At 35.8% G+C, this 23,761-nt stretch overlaps 1 protein-coding gene across 4 annotated transcripts in view; it reads right to left on the bottom strand.

Moving 5' to 3' along the window:
• HECW2 (HECT, C2 and WW domain containing E3 ubiquitin protein ligase 2) overlaps positions 1-23,761 on the bottom strand; it is a 200,542-nt gene that overhangs the window by 98,960 nt on the left and 77,821 nt on the right. For 3 of the 4 annotated variants that reach the window (XM_026696872.2, XM_087919770.1, XM_087919769.1), the window contains exon 3: positions 558-665. In XM_026696872.2, coding sequence (XP_026552657.2) covers positions 558-665 — 108 coding nt within the window. Of the gene's footprint in view, positions 1-557; positions 666-5,604; positions 5,734-23,761 lie in introns of those variants that run through there. The other variant, XM_087919771.1, reaches the window with a different exon arrangement.

Below are 23,761 nucleotides of genomic sequence, written 5' to 3'. Positions count from 1 at the left end.
ATAATAATTTGCTGTGACAGTTCACACTTGTTCGAGCTCTAGGATAGTAACAAGAACTGTAACAGATTTCTTGCTACTTTCACATTTCAGCTGAAACCTAAAACAAGAAATTTAAAGAAAAAAGTTAACATATTGGAGTTGTCAGGAGGAAGGATAGTTAGCAAGAATATCTAGGTTTATAGAATTGAAGTACAAGACATAAACTAGACTTACTTTGATTCCTTTCTCAGTTTTCTTATCTGCTTGATCCAGTTCCTTTTGCTTACTACTTCTTTCCCTTTTTCTGCAGTTTGAATAATACTATCTGCCTAAAAACTGATTAATGTAATATGCATATGTAGCAATTCACTGCTTACCTACCAATATTTCTCAATCAACAGATTTCTATTTCCATTTTCTCTTACCTGATAAGATTTTGAGAGGATATAAATTCTAGGGAATACTATTGCAACGTATTGCAAAGATGCTAAGCATTCCTCTAGAAATGTTATTCACACACACACACACACACACATATATATATTATATTATATATTATATATTATCAGAGGACTTACGTTCCATGAAATAGGGACCAGGTTCAATTCGCCATATGATCTGCCCTTTCTGTGTTCCAGTCACACCACGGTTTTTGGAATCCCAGAAATTTGCTGGCGAGTTCTCATCTGAAAGGGGGGAAAATCTATTATATTATATAATATGACATCTATATCTTAGTGCTAGGGAATTTAATCCATGTTACAACAATTGAAAGCCTGAAACTTGTTTTATTTTGGCCACAGATTGCAGTGAATGAATGAACATCTCCCATGGAAACTTCCCTAAAGAATTAAACTAGTAAAATCAATATCAAGATAAATGAATAAATAAATAACTATAATTTTCTGCATTTCAAGGATGATACTGAGTGCCTCTCTCTCTCTGTAACAACAAGTAAGATGACAACTAAGATTTAATTAATCTCATTCCTCTGAGAGCAAGTCGGTTCATTCCCAGTCATTTGGGCAAATGAAATTATCATGTTTTTCCCTGGAAAAAAAACATTGCACAAAGGATTTCTCTTTGACAATGCTCAAAATGAATAATGTACCAAGTAGAATTCCTTTGGTTTTTGGACAGAGGAAGAAAATATTTATATTTTTACCACTTGCCATGGAGACTCTGAGTGACTAACAAAACTTTAAAACAAACATCAATGAAACTAAAATAAAATAAAAAGCAAAATACATTCTGGTCAGCAACAACATTATCCATCCCCAAGAAAGGCCCATCTAACATTCAAATTCAAATGAAAAAGGGTTTTAATGCTTTCTGAAAGCCAACAAATTTTGGGACCAATAAAATCTTGGTGAGGGTCACTCCAGAGGATATATGCTACCTTTTCCAAGTTAGACTTCTTAGGTAAATCTAACTAAATGATAATGACACAACAAAGCCTGTAGCAGGGACTATATAATTGGAGATAGGCAATCCTGCAAATAACCCAGTCTTGTGTCATGTAAGGCTTTATAAATGATCATCAGCACCCTGAATTGCACATTGTAGCTTATTGGGAGATAGTAGGCTCACAAAGCAGTGATGTTTCATGGGAATGCCACAGTATGTCCATAACTACCCATGACACAGTTTTCTAGACCAATTATTGCTTCTGAGTGGTCTTTAAGGTCACCACATAAGGCACACATTGCTGTAATCCAGCTGGGAGGTGAATAAGGCATTAGTGATAACAAGTAGAGCTTTCTGATTTATGAACAGGCACAATTAGCAAACCCTTTGAAATTGCGCAAAGGCCTTCTGGCCACAGCTGCCACCTGCTCCTCAATAAGAGCCAAGAAGACCCTTAAATGACAAAAGGCAGGGTAGTAAAGCCTCCTTCTTAGATATGACAAAGCAGCAGCTTGTGAAATGTTTCACTAAAGGCATAATTGCACTTCAGTATTAGATGGTAAATCCTCTCCCCTGGCATACACAAGATCCAGCAACAGCAGCAGTTTTCTCAGTTGAAGCTCCAAAAAAAGGCATCAACAATAACAAAATGCATGCTGGTCATTAGCTCATGACTATATGTGCCTTTCAAGATGGAAGCTTCCTGCTGGTCCACAATCTTTTCTAAATCTTAATATAAATATGTTGATTAAACCATTGAATTCTTCCAATCGTTGAATAGTTTGGGAAAAATTATTTTCTACTGTTTTTCCCTAAGGAAGACTCAGGGAAGAGATTGTTTACCGAGTATGCTTGGAAACCATATCTATCTGTCCCAGATCTTCATTATATCTGTCATACTATTTTTATGAACTGTATAAAGGGGATTTCAATACATGTACTTTATCAGAGCAGGAATAATGTTACCATCATCTGCCAAAATGCCTGATAGTGGATTGAGTTCCAGAAAGTGAATGAGGTGAGCCTTTTAAATTTTTCTATTATTGTCGCAGATTGACATTCAGGAAGTCAGAGAATGGAGAAAGTAACACAGACTGCTTATGGTACCTTTTGGTTGTTGAGTATAAAAATGGACACTCTTTTATATGGTATTTATTTTAAAAACCAAATGTTCCATTTGAGTTCTGAAGGTGTTGTATTAATGTTTACTGAATTTTAAAATGTGTACTTATTGCAGGCATGTAACGTGTTTTTAGATAAGTAAGATTTATGATGCTATGCAGTATTGGATAGTAAATATTAAAAACATTCCATCAGCTGAAAGGCTCTGCCCTTGTGATTCCAGAGAAGTAGAAACCACAGAACATGTGGTTCTTCTCTCCCAGTTCCCTGCACCAACCTTTTGCTAGTTACACCCAGCTGCCATGGCCAAAGCAGAAGCACCTCATCACTTTTGATGTCTCCTTTTTGGATCCAGTTTCTCTAGCAAACATTTCCTACTTTTTTCTTTCTTTCTGAAGACAGTGCAGCTTTTTGAAGGCTGTGCTATCTATGCAAAAATGGAACCTCTTGTTCCAAAGACAGCACGGCTTTGCGAAGATAGCACTGTCTTCAGAAAGAAGGAATAAAATTAGAAAAGTATGAAACTTGCTGGAGTAGCTGGGTCCAAAAAGGAGGCAGCAAAAGACGAAAGGTCTGTATGGGGGAACTGGAAGAGAAGGCAGCTGTGCAAATGAATGTTTGCTGGGCTGGTTGCTGGGCTGGACTGAGCAGCAAATGAATGCTTGCTAACTGGTGCTGGGGAGCCATGTGGACTTGGGGAGAGAAGACAGCTGGGTAAATGAATGCTTGTTTGCACTTTCTGGAGCTGGCTGGGGCAGCTAAGACTTCTGGGTGCATCGCAAGCAACCACAGAATTTATTAATCTAGCAGGCTTAATTTGATTTATTTGTTTGTTCAATTTCTGTGGCTGCCCATCTCAGTCAATGACTCTGAGTGGCTTACAATTCATGGGAAAGAAATTCACATTTCCAATGACTACTAAAAATGAAAAAGAAACAAATCTATAACAAATCTGTAATAATTAAAAATAGAATGCAAAAAGGAAAAATCTCGTGTGAAACTGTTGCCTACTGGGTTAGATTAATCCATTCTTTGTTGTCTTCATTGTAAAAGATTATCTTGCTGAAGGAAATATTTGTCTTTTAAACTGGATTGACTATATTTGTTTTCTTTTATTGGTATGCATTAATCATGTTTTCAATGTCTTATCATAAGAGATCTATTTGATGAGTTTTTCTTATGGTTAAGAATGGTTTGTCTATCGACTAAAAGATATTTGAAATGTGAGATTATAACTGCAGAATGTGTAATCTCTGAATTATAGTCAATAGTTTTGTGGCATCTGTGAAATCATCCAATAAATTGAAAAAAACATGTTCAATATGCAATTATAATTGGGTAGGCCAATTCATCCAAGCATCCTCCAAGAATTAGGGTGATGATAGCATTTGCCTTGAAGAAGAAGTAAGAATCTATGTGGAGAATACTTTTCAAGAAGAGTGGAACATTTTTCTCTTAGGAATTTATTAATTTGCATTCATTCATTTTATAGACTATTATTTTTCACAGTGGTTAAAAACTTCCTTATAACATTTTGGCTCCAACATAAATAGCCTTTTGCAAATCATGTAATCCAAGTAGGATTAAACACTAATTAAATTGATTTCCTTTTTTCAATCATTACCTCCATTGCTATTAAGACTAATGCTGTGAATAAGATGGACAGCAAAGGACTATTTCTGTTCCCAATGGAATCAAATGAATCTGGGGGAGAGAACTTCATTTAATTTGCTATAGAAAAAAAATAATTAGGGACAAGACTTTTTAAACTTTAACACACATAAGCACCAAGAGACAGGAAAAGGAAACAACACCTCTTGTATAACAGTTCCCTGTGCTTTTTAGTTATACAACCGCTATATTATGGTTGTAAGATGAATGAATGCATAATTAATCAATTCCTAAGAGAAAAGTGTTCCACTCTTCTTGAAAAGTATTCTCCATACAGATTTTTACTTCTTCTTCAAGGCAAATGTTATCATCACCCTACCATATTAATTGAACCATAATTTCATTAAGTGAAACTTCATTGTTTTTACATTTGGACCCATTCTAACATATTTAAGTGAAAATTCAAAATAAATACTTTCATAACATCATCCCATATTCAGAAATAAGGAAGAAGTAAGAATCACAGAACCAAAGAAAGAGCTACAGAAATATAGCCTAACCTTATTAAATATATATCTGAACTTGTTAAAGCAGCATCAAGGCAAACAAATAAAAAATAATAATTACAAATAAATATAATTGGTCTTGGAATGGAACTGTGAAATTCTATAGTTCTGATTCCTATTTTCACTATGAGATATTTATTACTTTCTATTGGGAGAGTCCCAGGACTCCATCATCCAGTAGCTGCTATCCTGTATTTTTTGTAGATTTTTTTTCATCTTTTTTTCAGTTCACAAAAAAAGAATTTTAAGGAAACAGCAGAACACAAGTAGTACTATATGTTCTCTTTAAATGATTGTCAAAATCAATGTATTACAGTTCAGCATTTCTTGTAGCGTACATGTTATAGATACCACTACAATATTAATAATGCAATAGTAATGTGAAAAACAAATCTGTGGTAACTACTGCTAAACATGTTGCTAAAATGTTGATGTTACAAATGTGGTTGTAATCATTAAAAATTATTGGCATTATTGAATTATCAGGTTCTTATTGGAAATCCAGCTATTATGATATCACATCAGCCTTTCATTTAAAAAATTCCTCTACTCTTAAAAAATAAATCCATTTCTCTTATGCTTTCTAAGGAAAATCCATTTTAACTGAATAGTTTCATAACTCTTAAGATCAAAGGGTGAGTACAGAATACTTGGGGATATACACATAGCACTATCTACAATGCCTTAAAGCAGCTGAATTTTGTTTTCTGAATAGTTGTCTTCCACAGTTATTGGGTAGTTATAAGAAAAGACTATAAATACATATTCAGAACACTTTTTTTCCTTTCAAATCTTCATATCCCTATTTTATGTGTAAATAAGTTCCAGAAACTAAAAAAGACTTCTGAATAGGCATGCCTAAAACTATGCTGTTTAGTTTCTTTTAACAGCATTCTTCACTGTTCTTTTTCTGCCTTACCTGAGTTATCCTGTGTTGGAGATATCATGCGCCAACACCTTTATTCAATTAATGTCAGGTTAATTATTTGGAAATGACCTAGCAAGGAAGTCTCTTCTTTATGATTTCTGTTATCCATATGACAATTCTTTTCTCCATCTTAAATACAGCTGACTTCTTGAAAAAGGAAATTCAGTACTGTGCTGAACCATCACTGGCATCATGATGAGTTCACTGGAGAAGTACTTCTGCATTTGTCATCTTTCTTTGGCTGTTAGATTTGGAGTTCTTAAAGACTTTTTTGCAATATTAAAGAACTGCTGTTGCTTTTGTTAGCAACTGTAACCACAGAGCTAACTGCTTTTGGTGCTCTAAAACATAGATGAAGTAGTTTGTCCTTCAGATTAGTTTATTTGTAGCCACTCCCATTTGAAGGACACAGGATACAAAGTCTCCAGCCTCCCTTAACTTCCTTCCTTTACTGTTTTCCATGGAAGATTTCGGGAGAATTAATAAACAGGATTTTTTTAAAAAAACATAAACAATAACTGCATTAGTCAGAGAAAGCAACAAATGAACCATCAATCTTCTGTATTTATTGCACACTGCTTTGATATTAGAGAATTAATGTAATTCTGATTTTGCTGGCTGCCAAATTTCTCAACAGTTTTAGTGTGCAGACATAAACAGATTAGCAAATAGAATGTATCTATTTTAGCAAGACCTGGGCCTATACATGGTTTCTCACTGACACTGCCTAATTGAAGTAAAATTCTGTCAAGGCAAAAGACATCATGAGTCCCACACATTTTATGTTTCAAAGATATCCATTTTGGCTACAGTAGAAAAGAAATGAATCTGTAATATTAGAAACATCTGGTGATCATTAAGGTCCCTAAAATGCTCAAATGTTCCATCAAAGTAATTTCACTGGAAATATTTTAAAGCAGAAAGCAAAGAGCTTGAATCTTCTGCTTCCCCAACCCACTGGTGAGCAAAATTTCCCTGTGTACTAGTTGGCAAAAAAAACATCATTTTGACCAATTAAATCTACCAGGGAGTAACTGCCACAAATCCCAAACTTTGGGGGAGGTTTGTTCAGGCATGATATTCCCCTCTGAAAAAAAAAACTGAAAAGTAGCCACGGGTGCAGGGGTTGCCTAAGCACCCGCCGTGGTCCGCGCAGCGCCCCGGTGGGAATTAAACTGGCAACGCCCCCTTGAAGCTTTAGCAGAGTAAAGTAATCAAAAGTGATTTTTCAAGGTGAATCTGCATGATAGTTTTATTGTTTGACAAAAAATAATAAAAAGCACCATGAGAATGCTCTCGGGCAAAGGATTTCACATTTAAAAAATAAAACAAAAAACAAAAACAACAAACAAACCCTGCTTAACAGACAGAAAAACAGCCACAATGCTTCACCTCTAATTGGACTTTCTCTTTGTTCCCTTTCCTTTGATCAGCATTGCTTCTTTCTAGCTAGTTGAGCTGATAGCATAACTTTGAGTCTGGCCTGTCTTTTGGCTACAGTTGTCTTCCTCTTCAGTTCCAGATTGGCCCTCTTTGCTTTTAAATCCAAAACAGCTGGAGGGGACCATGTTGCAGAAATATGTGCAACCATCATTTTAATGAAGCATTCTTCTATGAAAGGTGCCATAACATTTTGCTGGTTTTTTAAAGTGCCACAAACTTAGGTGCCACACATGTTAAAGTGGGAAGCTCAGGCAGTGCAATATGCCTTATCTTTTATGATGGTGGGTTGGAGGCTGCAACTATTATTTGACCTTTAAAGTCACAGAAGAGGAAGTAATATCAATGTTAAGTCTTGTTGGCCGAATCTTCGCTACAGATATCCCACACAGCCACACAAGAGCAGTGAAATCCAACTTCCTAAAGAGAAACCGCCTTCCCTCTGCCTTAAGAAATCTGTCACTTGAGCGAAGTAGCATTTCTTCCAGTTGCTTAGTAATCTGTGTAGTTTGTCGCCAGCCGCCTCCTTCAGGACAATGGAGGGTTGGATAACAATAGCTGAACGAAGCTCTTTTCCTCCCGAGCCTTTGTCTCTGCGCTCTGTAACTCCTGTGAAAGTATAAGCTTTTCTTCTTCCACTCAGCCGAGCATTTTCGTTCCCGCGCTGCCTCCAATGATGCTTCCTTCGGGGCCAGGGGGTGGAGGAAATCACCTGAAGCCGGCTGCGTGCGTGGGAAGAGAAGATGGAAATTGGCAGGAACGGGAAGCGAGCATTGGTGCCTCTGTTGCTTTCGGCGACGAAGGGGGAAGAGTGGCTTCTCCGCCTGTTGTAGTTGGCCCCGACGAACGGAAAGATGCGTCATCCTTTGCCAGTGTCCCCGCACCCGGCACGCACCACACACACACAAGCACGCAAACCCACTCGCGCTCTAGTGAGTCACAAGGTCAGGAGGACCGCACGGGAAGGGAGGGGCGCAAAGCCTTCGGAGCCGCCGCAAAGAGCGGGAGAGAAGCTCGCTTGAGCCCTGTCACAGCCAGTGCGTAGAGACTCCCTCGCAGGCGGCTCCTGAGGCGTCTTGGCGCCTTTCCTCCAGGTGGTTCAAGCTGCAAGAAAGGAAAAGGGAAGCGTGTAGCTCCCGCAGTCCGGGCCATTTTGTGGGACAGTGAGCGAAGAAGCCAGATGCAAAAGGAGCCGGCCGCTGAACAGCTGTGCCCTCGCCTTCAGCAGGGAAGGTATGTAATCCTAATGATCCCCACGGGCTGCATGCATGGCGAGGAAAGGGATCCAGGCACAAAAACGCCGCTGCAATGCACCAGCCATTAGCTCTGGAGCTTTGCATGGCCCGACCCTATGCTGTGTTCTGCTAGAAGTATCTCTTGCATAGACGTGACGAGTTGGACCGTAGTCCTGAGCTCGTCTCCGTAACCCGGCTAGTTTTTGTAGTACTGATCAGATCGAGAGTTTATGGCAAAAACGGAAAAAAGTAGGAATCACTGTTCGGAAAAGAAAAAAATCGGAATTCCGATTTTAGTCGGAAGAATATCATGCCAGTTTGTTAGTGGGATAGGGCTAAGACAAGGAGGTGCTGTTCTCTGTAGCAGTGCCAATGTTTTGGAGCAGCCTCTCTTCTCTCTAAAGTTCAGGCTGCCTCTTTTGTTAATGATTCAGAAACTTTTAGCTGTCCCAGACATTCTTCCCCTGATTTAATGTTGCCATTTTTATCTTATCCTCACTTATTTTTATTTTGTATGGTTTCACTTTTGTATAGTTGTTTTTATCTCTGTTGTTGTGAATGTTTTAATTAGTTCACTTCCTATGTTAAGCAAAGAATCTTTTTGATTGTGTGGTGGCACAGAAATAGGCTTAATTAATGCTGTAAATAGTTCTCAACTTGCAAAGACTTGAGCTTTGCTCCTTAAGAAAAGTACCAGCTCGTAAGATGTTCAGGAATACTTTGGCAGATAGCATTCATAACACAATGTATAACTAACTGCAGAGGTCTGCCAAACTCAATGTGTGCACACAATGTGCACATCATCTTGTGCTTCTCCTATGCCTACATTTTATTACTGTATAAATTTTATTTTATATCATAATATGTTTGTCAGACTTGGCCTAGTATTCTATAAGTTCTTAATATATCAAGAAAAGAACAGTCTAGAGCAGTGTTTCTCAACTAAGCAACTCTAAGATGTGTGGACTTCAACTCCCAGAATTCCCCAGCCAACATGCTACAGATTGCCATCAAAACTCAAATCAAGTGCCTTTGAACACTCAGTCCAATAAAACACACCTGGCTAATATAGATGCCCAGCAACCAGGATTTATTTTTAATAATTTTGATAAAATCCGATCTTGTTTCTGATTTGGGCATGCCCCAGGTCCCTTCTATTGAATGTTGCCCTCTGGTGGGATTTGAGAAGTGTGGATTCTCTGTCATGGCTCCCACCTCTGGAACACATCCTCCCAAAGATACAGGGAGCACCCACTCTCCTGGGCTTCCAGAAAACTATTGAAAGGGAATAAGATCATAGCATTAAAATGTTGGCATTTCAACATTGATTTTGGGTATCTTGAAGTATGCATTGATCCTGCATCATCCAGAAAAAGCTATATGGATCAATACTCCCACCCACCCCCTTTTGTGACCCTTATGTCTTTTCCTATTGCTTCTTCCATCTTTTTTTTTAAACTCTATTGACAAAAAAAATCAAAGCTAATTATATAATGCATTTGTATTGGTAATGCTATAAGCTCTCTGCTGGAAGCACTCTGGAAATAATCTTATTTTTAATCATATTATTAAAAGATAACGCACTGTGCTGCTATCATTTTTGTTTACTATCTGAACTAAGAAATGTCTAATTGTAGCATATATCAAGCCTTAATTATTTAGCCTGCCTAATGGGGGTATTATTGTTATTTTTCCTCTGATGTCCTATGCAGCCAAAGAAATTTCTTCACAGAAAATCTGGGGACTCACCAGCAGAATAAAGAGGAACATCACTTCTTAGCAGGCATAGGGGATCTCATGTATTCAAGGTTTTCAAGGAGAAAATTAAGAATTGCTATTAAAGTGTAAGTTACATTATTTCACAAATTTACTTCAGAAACAATAAAACTTATTCTGCTGATTTATGTTTTTCTTAAGGCTGGGCACACACTGGATAAGCAAATTTTGGCATTTTGGAGGACAATTCTTTTCCTCCTTCGAACTAAATAGCTTCACTCCATGAAAAGTTATACCTGTCTTAATATTACATTTTAAAATATGCTGGTAGACAATATATATGCCATGCTTTACACCAATTCACTAAAATGCTGCAACTGGACACCACAAAGTAATTATACCTCCTACCTTCCTCAGCATTTCCATGGGTTTATATTTCACATCATTCTTAGCTACCTAAAAAGCTAGGGCAAATCTATATCCAGTTAATTCTATTTCCTGCCTCTATGCAATTTTCAATCTGTATTGTGACATAATATGTTGACTGCGTTATTCCTTCCTCCTTCATCTTTCTTTTCTTGCCTCCTTTCAGTGATTAGCTGAGAGATATAATTTAAAAAGAAAGACAGAGAAATAGTTTGATGTAGGAGTTAAAGGCAACTTAGTAGAAACTGGGAGAGCAAGAAAATTGCAGTGACTTGTCCCAAAAACAGCTAAGAATCAAGACTGACTCAAAAGCATACACACAAAAGTTCAAAATAATCAGCAAATATTAGCAGCAAAGGTGGTTTCAACAAAATTATGTTTCCTTATCCTTTAAATCGACTGCTGAAAACTGGCAACTGAAATAACTGAAAATAATTTGTTTAGGGATTATTCCCAGATACTTAATTTAAATAAGACATTACTACATCTCTCTTCTTTTAGAACACCATTTTTACTTAAAGGATAACGGCTATCTTTGAATTGGGTTTATTTTCAGATTAAAGAAAAACGTATTACACTAACAATAGTACATTGTTTAGTATTCCTTTAATGTAGGAACTCTAACCAAAAGTAGCATAAAATCTATTTGTGTAGTGGCCAAAAGTTAAAGAATATATATTTCATCAATATATTCAGTTATAAAATGCAGCAGAAAAATACCAAATGAAATCCAATTAGACCATATAGTAATTCTAAATTTGTCCCTAAAAGTTATACATGATCCCACATAAACTGTCCCGAGTTAAAAAAAAAAAAAAAGTTCAAAGGAATCACACAGATGTCTCTGAGAACCGAAATAACTATTATGAAGCTAAAAAGGACAACAGGCTTCCTGGAAGACTCAGACCTCCATGGTCATAAATTATTCTGGCATGAAAAACTTCCTACCAATATTACCAATATTCTTGAAGTGATTGTGTTGCAATGGCAATGATCCAAGCCAGAGATCAATGTAACTTCAATTTAATGTCCTGACTTTAGATTGGAGAAGTAGATACACACTAAGATTAGATCTCAACTATTGAATTGATACCTATTGTAGCTGTTATTTCTAAATTTATTTTGTATATTCAAAGTGCTGGAGCTATACCTCACCAAGAGAAATAAGCCCTTCTTACTATTATTTCTTAGGGACCCAGAGAAAGCATTCAATTCCTAAACTTAAGTCTGTGTTTTTAATAGATGGCAGCTGCATTTATTTTACCTTTCAAGGGAATCTTTAGTCTGAGGGGCTTTCAAATGTACCTGCAGGGCAATGGTTAGAGGGTACCATTTCTATCTATAAGAGTTAGTTAAGAGCAGTGGTGATGCAGTGATTAGAATACAATATTGCAGGCTGCAATTCTGCTGACTGCCAGCAGTTCAATCCTGACCAGCTCAAGGTTGACTAGCCTTCCATCCTTCCGTGGTGGGTAAAATGAGGATCCAGATTGTTGAGGGCAATATGCTGATGCTGTAAACCACTTAGAGAGGGCTGTAAATCACTGTGAAGCAGTATATAAGTCTAAGTGCTATTGCTATACATATCTGGATGAGCACTAGATTAGCAACAGAAGGTTAGAGTTCTGTATCTCTTTGTTAGCCTCAGGTGGTTGCCCAGAGTTTTAAAGCCCAGGCATAGCAGACAAGGCAAAGTTGAAAAGAGACCTTCTGCTCCTTTCTAGTATCCCTTATTGGGAAACTCCTTAAATCAGCGTTCATCTTCATCATCCTCTATTCACTCTCTTGAAATCACTATTTGAAGTATCTTTCAGGAGAACTCCGTTCTCTCGTAGGTAATAATTAGATCTAGTTATCCTAAAGACTAACAATATCAAATCCAAATCAAGTCACTATTACAGTCATATACAGCATACCTACAATACAAAAACTTAGTCTGAAAAATTGAGTAATAAACAAACACTTTAGCAGAAAGGGAGATTCTGTCACAGAAAAGCAGTACAAATTTTAAGAAGAGACTCATTATTGCATTAGAACAAAAATTAAATGCAATTGACTGATATGAATGTGGTCACAGCAACACAAAAATAGGATGAAATGTTGGAATGCCTACATGCTTTTATCTTTTTACTGGAATATTTCATTAATATACATCTATAAAATTAGAGTTAACATTTTAATTACCTATTTTCATCATACTGGAACAAATTACCATATTCTTCAGAGAAATATCACTTTGAATAGTGAGAATTTGATAAAATGCAACCATTTGATGGGATTCATTAACTGCACTAATCGAGACTCACCTGCTCAGTCATACTTTCTTATAGCTTAAACAAAAGGACAAACTGAGAGGGTTAGGTAACTCTTAATTTCTATGACCCTCAACTCTTTGCCTGTGTCCCATATCTCTGAACTTAGTAATATTCTTGGGGGATCATTACATTGTGAATTACAGATTGTATTTTTTGCCTAAAATTGCACATGTCTTTTAGCATCCATGTCCACTGCTGGCTCATATCCAGCTTGTGATATTTATAATTCTACATATTTGATAAGCTTCACAATTTGTCACAGTATTGCTCCAACTGACTATTGCTTTTAATTTTTTATAATATTGTTATTATATATAATGTTTATGCTTAAGCTTATAATTAGTTTACATTGCCAAGAGTTGAACAATTGTGGCAGTTGTGAAATCTATTAAATAAATCAATAAATAAGGTGTGCTATTTAGTCAGAGATCTCTCTTCCTATACTTGGCCACTTGATTTCTTTTTCAAAGTCATATTTTTCTCTTAGGAATTAATGGAAACTTAATCAAGAACTCCTAAACATTTCAATTATATTCAATAAATACAACATTCATTTTGTATTTGACTCTCCCAGCAGAAGGAGAACATTTTCCTGGGGCTAGAGTTGATAAAGATAAGCAGAATCCAATTCAGAAGCTAGTTTGGAGATTCAGGAAATATGCAGCAATCTAGAGACTACTGGAAACTATAGATCTGGATTAGTTTTTCTTTTTTTAATGAAAAAATACTTGAGCTACTTTTGTTTTTTCATGGATCTCTAAGTATTCTTTGGCCAGACACATTTTGCCTATTCAGAAATATGTTATTCAACTCAATTTCTTCTTTTTCTCCTTTCTGCTTCTATCAACTTGTCTCTTGTTTAACCTTGATATATGTAACTAAGATGCAAATGTATAAAATGTTTCTCATTCTGAAATAATTTAACCTTTAGGGTAATCTTCTGCCTTCCCCCAAAGCAGGGAAGAGGTTGCTATTTATCTCCTTCCAAGATGATGATGATGATAAAGCAAGTAAGATTTCTCTGAGAAAAAGTGCTCTCCTCAAGAGGAGATGCTGTAGTGATAGGATGCAGCCAGGCATTGTGAGGGAAGGATTTAAAATCAATTGGGCCAATCTATCCTAGATCCCTCATTGCACACTGCAGATATTTTCAGACCAAAAAAAATGTTGGGCTAGCTGTTAAATAGGACTTAATATCCCATTTGTCTACTGCGTATTCAATGATTTGGAATGGTGTATGTTACAGCTGCACTATTATGTAAAATAGATGAAATAAACATACCATGAAAATATTTTCATAAAATGACAGTCATCATCAACAAAAGCAAAAATGACTTGACAAACCAAAGTGTTCCAAGATTTAGGTGCATATCTAAAAAAGTCTAAAGTCACAAAGGAGAAGGTCCCATTTTCTAATCAACATATGACTATCTGAAGTGGATTGTCTTCAGGGAATAGTCATGTTGCTAAGGGAGGAGGTAACCCTATTGGCATCCTGGAATTAAAGCATTTTGATCTTGAAAATTATTTAGTAACATTCTGAACTGACTTAACTACAAATTAGCAAACAGTATATGTATTGCAGGAAATATTGTATATAATATGATTCTAGGAGTGGATATATATTAAGGTTGATTAAGCATTTTGCACCCACTAAAGATTCTGAAGACTATTCTTATTGTTGTAGGATCCCAGGTAGAATACATTGATCCAAAATTATATATATGGACTTCTTAGTTACAAAAGAATTCTACTTTATTAAATATAGCAATATTGCTCACTGGCAATTCTATTATTTTCCTACAGTGCCAAGAATCCTTTTTTTACTGACAAGCTTGTTGTCTAGAGATATAATGCATAGCATTATATTTATATTTATATTTCCACATTAATTTGATTGATGAAAAACACTCATAGATCTGCTATGGATTTTCAGTGCTCTGAAGACTGAAGTATATTGTCAAATATACATTCAGTTCACAGGCTACACATTACTCTTATCAACTGGCAAAACATGGGAATGCTACATCTCTAAGTACAATCAAATTCTAATTTCCATTACATCTGTCTACCAAGCATGATGTATGAGCCCTTTAGATATGCTGAATGAAAGCCTGACCACATCCAGGGTGACAAGGATTCCCCACTCCAACTTTACATTAGAATATATCAATATTCCACATTGCAGCTATCCTGAGAAACATCTTCTACGGAAAATAATTTGGGGGAAAAACTCTGGAAAAAATACAATTGTTAACTTTATCCCCAAAGTCCACTGCTTTCCCTACAATTCTACACTTAAACTTTTCACTACTTCCTAATTAGGAAGTTGCCCACATAACTCTTTACTGGCCTTTATAGTCAACACAGCATTTACAATGATGTAACTGAACAGAAATGTATTAAGCTTCTTTTTTACAAATCTACTACTCATTTAAAAACATCATTTCATACAATACTCAATTATTTTAAACATATTATTTAAGGATAAAAACAAACAAAATGGTATTCGTACTTATAGGGGTTTTTTATATACTATAATTTCTAATTTTAAATATTCAAAATTCCATTTGACAGATTGCATAATTTTTTTTCTAAACTTCCAGCAAGGCACAAACATATTACCTGCAAAAATAATGATATGTATGAATAAACTCTGGTATTCTTCTGTGAATTTTGTTTAAGAGTTGAGTTTATTTAGGAAAATATTTTAAATTCAACAAAGTGAGAAAAACATGAATAATTTATGCTAAAAGCTAATAAGAGAAAAAGTAATTTTTTCATAAAATAAAAATAAATTGATTTAACCATGTTCTATGCAGCAAGAATCCAGGTAGCTTTACTAAGAGCTAATACCAGTATGTTAACTTGCAGGTTCTAAGAATTACCAAAATATTAAAATTCTATTCTTTCTGGCCTTAGAGTAAAAAAGTGGATATTACCTTTTTTAATAAACCTGAATTGGTATTTTTCTTCTAATTCTGCGAAGTTATTAAGAAGCTTTAATATTTTGTATTATATACTGAATGTATTGTAAGAACAAAAATGCCAGAGATCAGGAGAAATAATTATATTAATCTATATTATAAAAAAATCTAATTTCCTAAATTCAATGCAACAACACTCAATTCATTCTTAACGTTCTGGATTCTTCTTTAGCTATTATTTTCCATTTGATTCACTATCTCAGGATAGGTATGTAATTATTTAGAGTTTAATGTATAAGACTGTATAGGATTTTTTTAAAAACAGAAGTGATTTGATTTTCTGAAATACAGTAATTGTCTAAGTAAATCTAAAGGTTTCAAGAGATCAGTTCAAATTTATGTTGCGTTTTAACCTAACCTAATTTCTAGTCTGCCACCAAATGATTTATTTCAAGACTTACTGTTATCGTGTGTGTGTGTGTGTGTGTGTGTGTGTGTGTGTGTGTGTGTGTGTATCAAAACATATTCAAGGAAATAACTCCACACATCCTGACGGAAAATCAGGCAGGGGCCATGAAAGATAACTTGGTTCTAATTCTTCTGGGAGGGGAAAAAAACAGAAGCACAAAACTATTCATGTGAGCCTATCATATCAGCATGATTGCTCTCACTTGCTGATGTCCACCAAACTCATACTGGTACGAAAACTGAAATCCCCAAGCAGAAAACCCTTCTTGCTCATTCTCTCCATTTGTCCTCCTTTCCCATGTTTAACATAACAGCACCTTTTCCCCTTTCCCCCAAATTTATTACAGATACATTAATAGAAGAGGGACTAAATAAAGAAACATATAATAAAGTATGTATCTTCTGTTTCATGAGTTAATTTCATTCTGAAGGTCACACTTAACTCTTTTAGATAATTAGAATTTGGGTTAGTTCTAATCAGAGTTTTATTTTGTTTTTCCAATAACATTACAGGAGTATGTTTATCCATTATATATTTATACATTACTTAAAGTACTTCAGTAAGTACTTATACATAGTTTAAGTGTCTTAAGTCAGCAAAATGGTCCTCTGTGGCTAGCCTTCTCCAGCATGGTCATGGACCCCCATGGATAATTGGAATAATAGTCTACCCATCTACCCACTGTATTGGAAAGATGTCTTTTCCAGCCCTATTAATGCAGTACCAGAAAGAGGAGCTGCCACTAAGTTGTATCTTTCTCAACCACATTACATTATTACCACTGTATAAAGTATTTCTGTGAATTACTGAGGTATTATCATCGGTATGTAAGCACTGTCACTTTGCTTTAAGAGCTATTTCCATAACGAAATTGTTTTTCTCTAAAATGACATTCTAAAAAAGCATTAACAATATAGATAGTCTGTTGATATTCACTAAATCAGATACAGATAATAATTTTATTCTAAATATAAAAAATGTATCTATTGCTTTATTCATGGGAGAAACAGAAATATAGTTCCATATTATAAAACCAATAAAAATTTAAAATGTATATAATTAGACTATTATTTTAAGTATATATACATTACGTATTTTATATACAAGTCTTATTAATTTTATCTTACCTAACCAATGTTTGATTACAGATCAGAATAATCCCAAAGAACATCTATACTCCAGTTCTGATATATGCAGAATTCCTAGGCCAAGCCTTGGAATGTTACCTGCATGTTGATTCCTATGCAAATTAAGCATTAAAACTATCCTACGAGTAATATAAAAACAACAAGGCTCCTTCTTGTACTTTCTTAGAAATAAAAATGACTATTAGGTAGTAAGATAACTGCTATCTATAAACAATAGTGAGATTATTTTTACTATATCCAACAGCACATCAAACATTAACAAGAAACAGAGGGCTCAGTGGGTGATCAAGACTTTCTAGGATTTAGTCCAGACACTGCCAATAAACAGAAGCTCATGTTTATCAGACATTTTGTGAAGAGACAATAGAATGGTGGGAAAACTAATTCTAAAGGTATTTGGGAAAGCCTGTGTATTTCAATGATTCAAAAAGAATTCTCTGGAATACAGAAATACTCAGACAAATCAATCCAGACAGAATATAAACAATGCAGCATTACCTTAGCGTATTAGTTATCTGCATATAGAAATACAACAATACAAACGAAATGAAAATAAAATAAAATAAAATAAATGAGGTGGTCCTCATTGATTAATTAGAAATGGGCTTATAACAACAGTTCCAAACAGCTGTTGAAGGTTCTGAAATTATGTGGGGATTATATAAGAATCCATAATGGGGGGGGGAAACCTGGTATTGGAAAATAAACATGACCTCACTACACACCCAACACACACCAATTAATTTTCCATTGGTGTGTGGGAAATAGTATAAGGCTTTTTTTAAGCATCCAACTAAACTTGCATACTTAGTAACGGTACTATTCCTTAGAAAGGAAATGGAACTTGCCTGTCTTGCTGGATTTTGTGTAAAGGATGGAAATAAATATCCTGGAAGATACTGGAAAAGATAATAAAAAAACAGATCTGCCAACATCTAGAAACAAGTAAAGTAATAACTAAAAGTCAGCATGGGTTTGTTAAGAACAGATCATGCCAAACAAATCTTATTTCATTCTTCAACATAATGACTAAATTAGTAAACCAGCAAAATACTGTGGACATAATATATTTAGATTTCAGAAAGGCATTCGACAAAGTAGACCACAACCTACTTCTTAGTAAGCTAGAAAAAAGTGGAATAGATAGCACCGCCACTAGATGGACTCGCAACTGGCTGACCAACCGTACTCAACAAGTAGTCCTTAATGGGTCTAAGTCTCCATGGAGGGAAGTAAGCAGTGAGGTGCCACAAGGTTCTGTCTTAGGCCCAGTACTCTTCAATATCTTCATTAACGCTTAGATGAGGGAACAGAAGGGGAACTTACCAAATTTGCAGATGATACTAAGTTGGCAGGAATAGCTAATACCCAAGAAGATAGGCTCAATGTTAGGATTTGTGCAGAGTAACCCTTGTATAAAAAGGATATGCACACAGAAAATGGTTTATGAGAACAGTTATGAAGAAATATACAGCCACACAGAGTTGAATAAGTTGTATTAATGTTACTTGAAGAAATAGCACAGTCCAATAATCAGTCCACGTTATACACATTTTTAACAGTCCAGAAATATCCAGTTATCAAGTCTTCTTACATCTAGTTATAAAGTCTTCTTACCAGTTCCATGTCTTTTACAGCAGACAAATATCAAGCCATAATACACCAAATAACCTTTGATATCAACAGAATATCAAAATAAACAGGGTTAGTCAGTATCGGTCCATAGTCAGCCAGTATCAGTATCAAGAGAGATCATCAGTGAAAAAGAGAAAGAAAATTAAACCATGATCTATAGCTCTCTCTTATGGCAACTTGTAGCATAATTAATTAACCAACGAGAACATAGCATAATACATTACAGTATTTTTCCTTAAAGCTACAAACATATATATTTGTAGTTTATATATTGTCAACACAACTACGTTATTTACATATACATAACACTCAAGGTCCAGATGGATTTTGACAGACTAGAACACTGGGCCATATCTAACAAAATGAAATTCAATGTAGAGAAAAGTAAAGTCCTACACTTAGGCAAGAAAAACCAAAAGTACTCACACAGACTGGGCGAAACCAGGCTCCATAGCAGTAATTGTGAGAGGGATCTTGGAGTCTTAGTGGACAACCAGCTAAATATGAGCCAGCAATGTGCAGCAGCAGCCAAAAAAGCTAATGCAATCCTAAACTGCATTAACAGAGGGATATAATCGAGATCAAGTGAGGTACTAATACCACTCTATAAAGCCTTAGTAAGACCACACCTAGAGTACTGAGACTCTAGAAAAATTGCAGAGAAGAGCAACCAGAATGATTAGGGGACTGGAGACTAAGGCATATGGTTGCAGGAACTGGGCTTGGCTAGTCTGGTGAAGAGAAGGACCAGGGGAGTCATGATAGCAGTCTTCCGATATTTAAGGGGCTGCCACAGAGAGGAAGGATTCAAGTTATTTTCTAAAGCACCCGAAGGCCAGACAAGGAACAATGGATGGAAACTGAACAAGGAGAGATTTAACCTGGAAATAAGGAGAAACTTTCTGACAGTGAGAACAATCAACCAATGGAACAGCTTGTCCCGGAAGTTGTGGGAGCACCATCACTTGAGATCTTCAAGAAGAGATTGGACTGCCATTTGTCAGAAATGGTGTAGAGTCTCCCGCTTGTGCAGGGGGTTGGACTAGATGACCTATAAGGTCCCTTCCAACTCTGATTATCTGTTATCTGTTAAATATAGGTGGTCCTGCAAACACTCAACCTAGTGCTACACAATTTTTAAAAAAAACCTTGAATTATGCTTGGAAGTCTTCTGGAAACTTCTGCAGCTTTCATAGTAATAATGTTACATTACTGTATCATGGGACACTGGTAACTACCCATATCACTGTATTCTGGACCAATTGCAGCTTTCACATGGTCTTTAAGGACAGCCCCATGTAGACCACATTTCAAAAATCCAGATAGAAGGAGGCCAAGACATAAGTGACCATGACTACTCCTGTTGTAGTAAAGGGCACAATTGGCACTTGGATGTTTCAGCCAAACTTCCTCCAGGCCACAACTATGAATCCAAGATAACCCCCAAACTGTGACTGGTTCTGTTTGGGTAATTGCTACCCTATCCAGAATTTTTAAAATTACAAGATCTGGGAGACCTAAAGACCATAGTCACTTTGCTAGAGTGAAGCCAAAGCCAATTCTTCCCCATCCCAGATCCTACAGCTTCCAGAAATCAGCCAGGGACAAAGATATAAACGATGCAATATCAGCATATTGCTAATACATAAACCCATGCCAATAGACAACCCCACATAGATAATTCATGTAATGTTAAACAGGAGTAGGGAGAAAACACAGTCCTGACAAAATCTACAAAGTAGGGAGTTGAAACTAAATCTCTCCCCCGCACCCACCCACCCATTACCAACTGGAGTCAGCCCTGAAGAAAAGTGGAGAATCTTTATAACACAAAGCTCCCAATTCCCAGTCCCCTACACTGATCCAGAAGGTTAATATGATTGATGGTATTGAAGACTGCAGAGAGTGCATGGGCTAGGGTGAATGTACTACACCATCTCAGTGCTGCCAAAAATGATCAACAAGTTGATCAATACCAATTCAGTACTATATCCCAGCCTGAAACCTGACCGAAAAGGATTCAGATAATCCATTTCTTCTAGGATCCTCTGAAGCAGCAATCTCACTCAACAACTTTGCTACCTAAAGGGAAGGTTGAAAACAGGACAAAAACAAGTTTCTTGAGGAGAAATATCACCAGCTCTTTAAAAGCCAGCAGAAGTCTCTCATCAACCTCTTACTCCAGCCCTGCATTTAAATTTACCAAAAACAAAAAATGGAATAAAGAAATTCAGCTATATACTAATGGCCCTCCAGATTGTTCAGAGGTTAATTGTCTCTAAACCCTCAGAAGTTCAGTATAGCACGTAATTCTGAAATTATGAACAATCTGAAAACTTACACAATGCATGCGTCATCAATGAAGAACCAATAAACATCAAATTTGAAAATATGCCCACACTAGTGCTTCATCAACACATGGTGGCTGAAATAATAGCTGTGATTTCTCATTACACTCCTCCATGTCATTCTCTTCTAGATGACTGATCAATGATTCTGACTCTCATGTTAGAATATTTTATTGTAGGAATATTTTCAAATATCATAGGCATGTCGTCTCATAAGAACCCAATATAGCATTCGCTGTTTATATTCAAACACCTCTTAAATATTTAAGTGCAAGCTTTAATCTCTTTTGATCTGAACAGGTTAAATGTGTTTACTCTATCTAGACTGCATCCCATACACTGAGCTCTTTTATTTTTAGTAAAAAAAGCAACAACAACAAGGCACTCAAACTGCATCACTGGTTTTCCCTTTGCATTTTTTTGTAAGGCACTTTAGTCTTAAATATTTTATACTTTAATAATATCTTATGCATTAATGATTAAGCTGGTCAGTTGCACATGGGTTCAATACACACAGTTCACTTTCATTACACATTCACATCACAATCCAGACATATAAAGAGATTCATTCTTCACCATTACTTCAAACAGCACAAAGTATCATAAATATATTAAAATATAAAGAGCAAAGATAATGTTGTATGGACTTCAAAATGATTTGTTCTATTAAAATGGAAAAATCATACATATATAATTAAGCCACAATATTTGCAATTCAATTAGAACTTATACTTTCATCTTAAACACTGAACTGTAACCTACTTATTGCAATTTATTTCTGGATTAGCTCCTGTGTAAAAAAAACCCTCTGAAATGAACATTTTACAAATGTTACATTTTTATGTTGCTTATTGTATTAAAAAGGTAAGGAGAAATATTTCCTTAGACAATGGTTGGTCAGGTACATGGGAAAAATGATTTTTATTATTTACCTAAGAGGGGAACATGCAAAATTCTGACTAATTGTGATTTGTATCTTTCTATGTCCCTATAGAAGCCACCTTGTGCAAACACACCCCATCAGCAGTCATTTTGCAAAACAGCAGTAAAATATTCCCAAAATTCCTTATTAGTAGGGATCAACTTGGTTTTTAAATTTAAAAGCTGAACACTTAATCAGTCTGAGCCTCCACTAAAATAATTACCCAAGGACAACACACCTGGAGATGCACAGGTACAGGTTGAATCACTGATTCAGAACTTATGAACTAGGTAAAGCCATAAGTCCAACAAGGTATCATAAGTTACAAAGCGAAGAGCAAAGAAAGCCAAGAAACCTACTGGAAGGAAAGAAATGTGATTCAGACAATTACTCCAACTGATAATCAGGGTTATACAAACAATGGCTTTTGTGACTGGTTTTCTGTGGCAACCAATATTCATTTGTTGTTGTTGGATCACTTGAAATCTTGAACTTGGATCTTCCTGAACATGGTATTTTGTTTCCCCTTTCTGGGTTCCTTTTCCTAAAATAGCATTTGTGCCCAATTTATGTACAGAAAGCTTTGAATCTGCACCATGCTTTGTGTTACTTTGGTGAAAGGCTTGACTGCAATAAATATCTTGAATTTATTATCACAAGCTGGCTGTTTGGATCTAACTTAACCAGTAGCATAGAACATTTATGTATCACAGGCCCTTCTACTCAACACAGCAGCACTTGAAATCTTTTACTATGCAATCTAAGTCTTTCCCACCAGTAGACAATCTCATAAAACTGTCATTACTCTAAATATAAAATTATTCAAAATTTATCTGCAATTTCATTTTATCTTTTTGTTATCCATTAAGCGGGCACCACTTCACACAAACTGCTGTTGTAGGATTCTTATGGGATTCTCTTTAAAATGAGCAAAGCAGAGTATTTAGTGATTTTAATCAAATGAGCTTTCAACTGGTTTTTCTAGAGAGGCCATAAATAGAAAAATATAATAACCCTAAACATCACTGGACAGCAGCCAAGCACTGTGTAGTATTATGGAATTCAGAAGGAAATAGTTAAAGTTACAAAACACTGATATAAACGTTAAACTCTACGAAGAAAATTCCAATGGGATTGCACTTTGTTAAGAGGGAACAATGTCAAAGCCTAGCCTCTTCCTATATAAGTACTAGATGCTTCCTGTTTCAATATGTTATCCAATCCAATTAGAGATGACAATACAATTAAATAAGTTAGTAAACTCCCTCGGGTGTAGAGAAGTTTTGGCCTGAAACTGCAGAGTATGTGTTCTGCTCAGATGACTCTGGCAAGATCTGAACAACAGATAGGTGCCTAGTTACAGAAAAAGGAGTTTCCATAAATATCCTCAAACATGGTTGACGATTTACTGTAGTTTTCCTCCTACTAATGGCACTGCATTCTCAGGCCCTCCCCCTCTCTCTCCCCTCTCGTTTTTGGAGTTTTTTTAGGGGAAGGGAGGTGTTTCCTGGTCTTAGTAAAATGCACTTTAGTGTAAAATTATATTAGAAATATAATGACACAATAC

This window comes from Pseudonaja textilis, chromosome 1 (genome assembly GCF_049901715.1).
Source record: "Pseudonaja textilis isolate UNSWEBS1 chromosome 1, rPseTex1.2, whole genome shotgun sequence".
Taxonomy (NCBI): Eukaryota; Metazoa; Chordata; class Lepidosauria; order Squamata; family Elapidae; genus Pseudonaja; species Pseudonaja textilis.
This window is presented reverse-complemented; position numbering and strand designations above follow the sequence as displayed.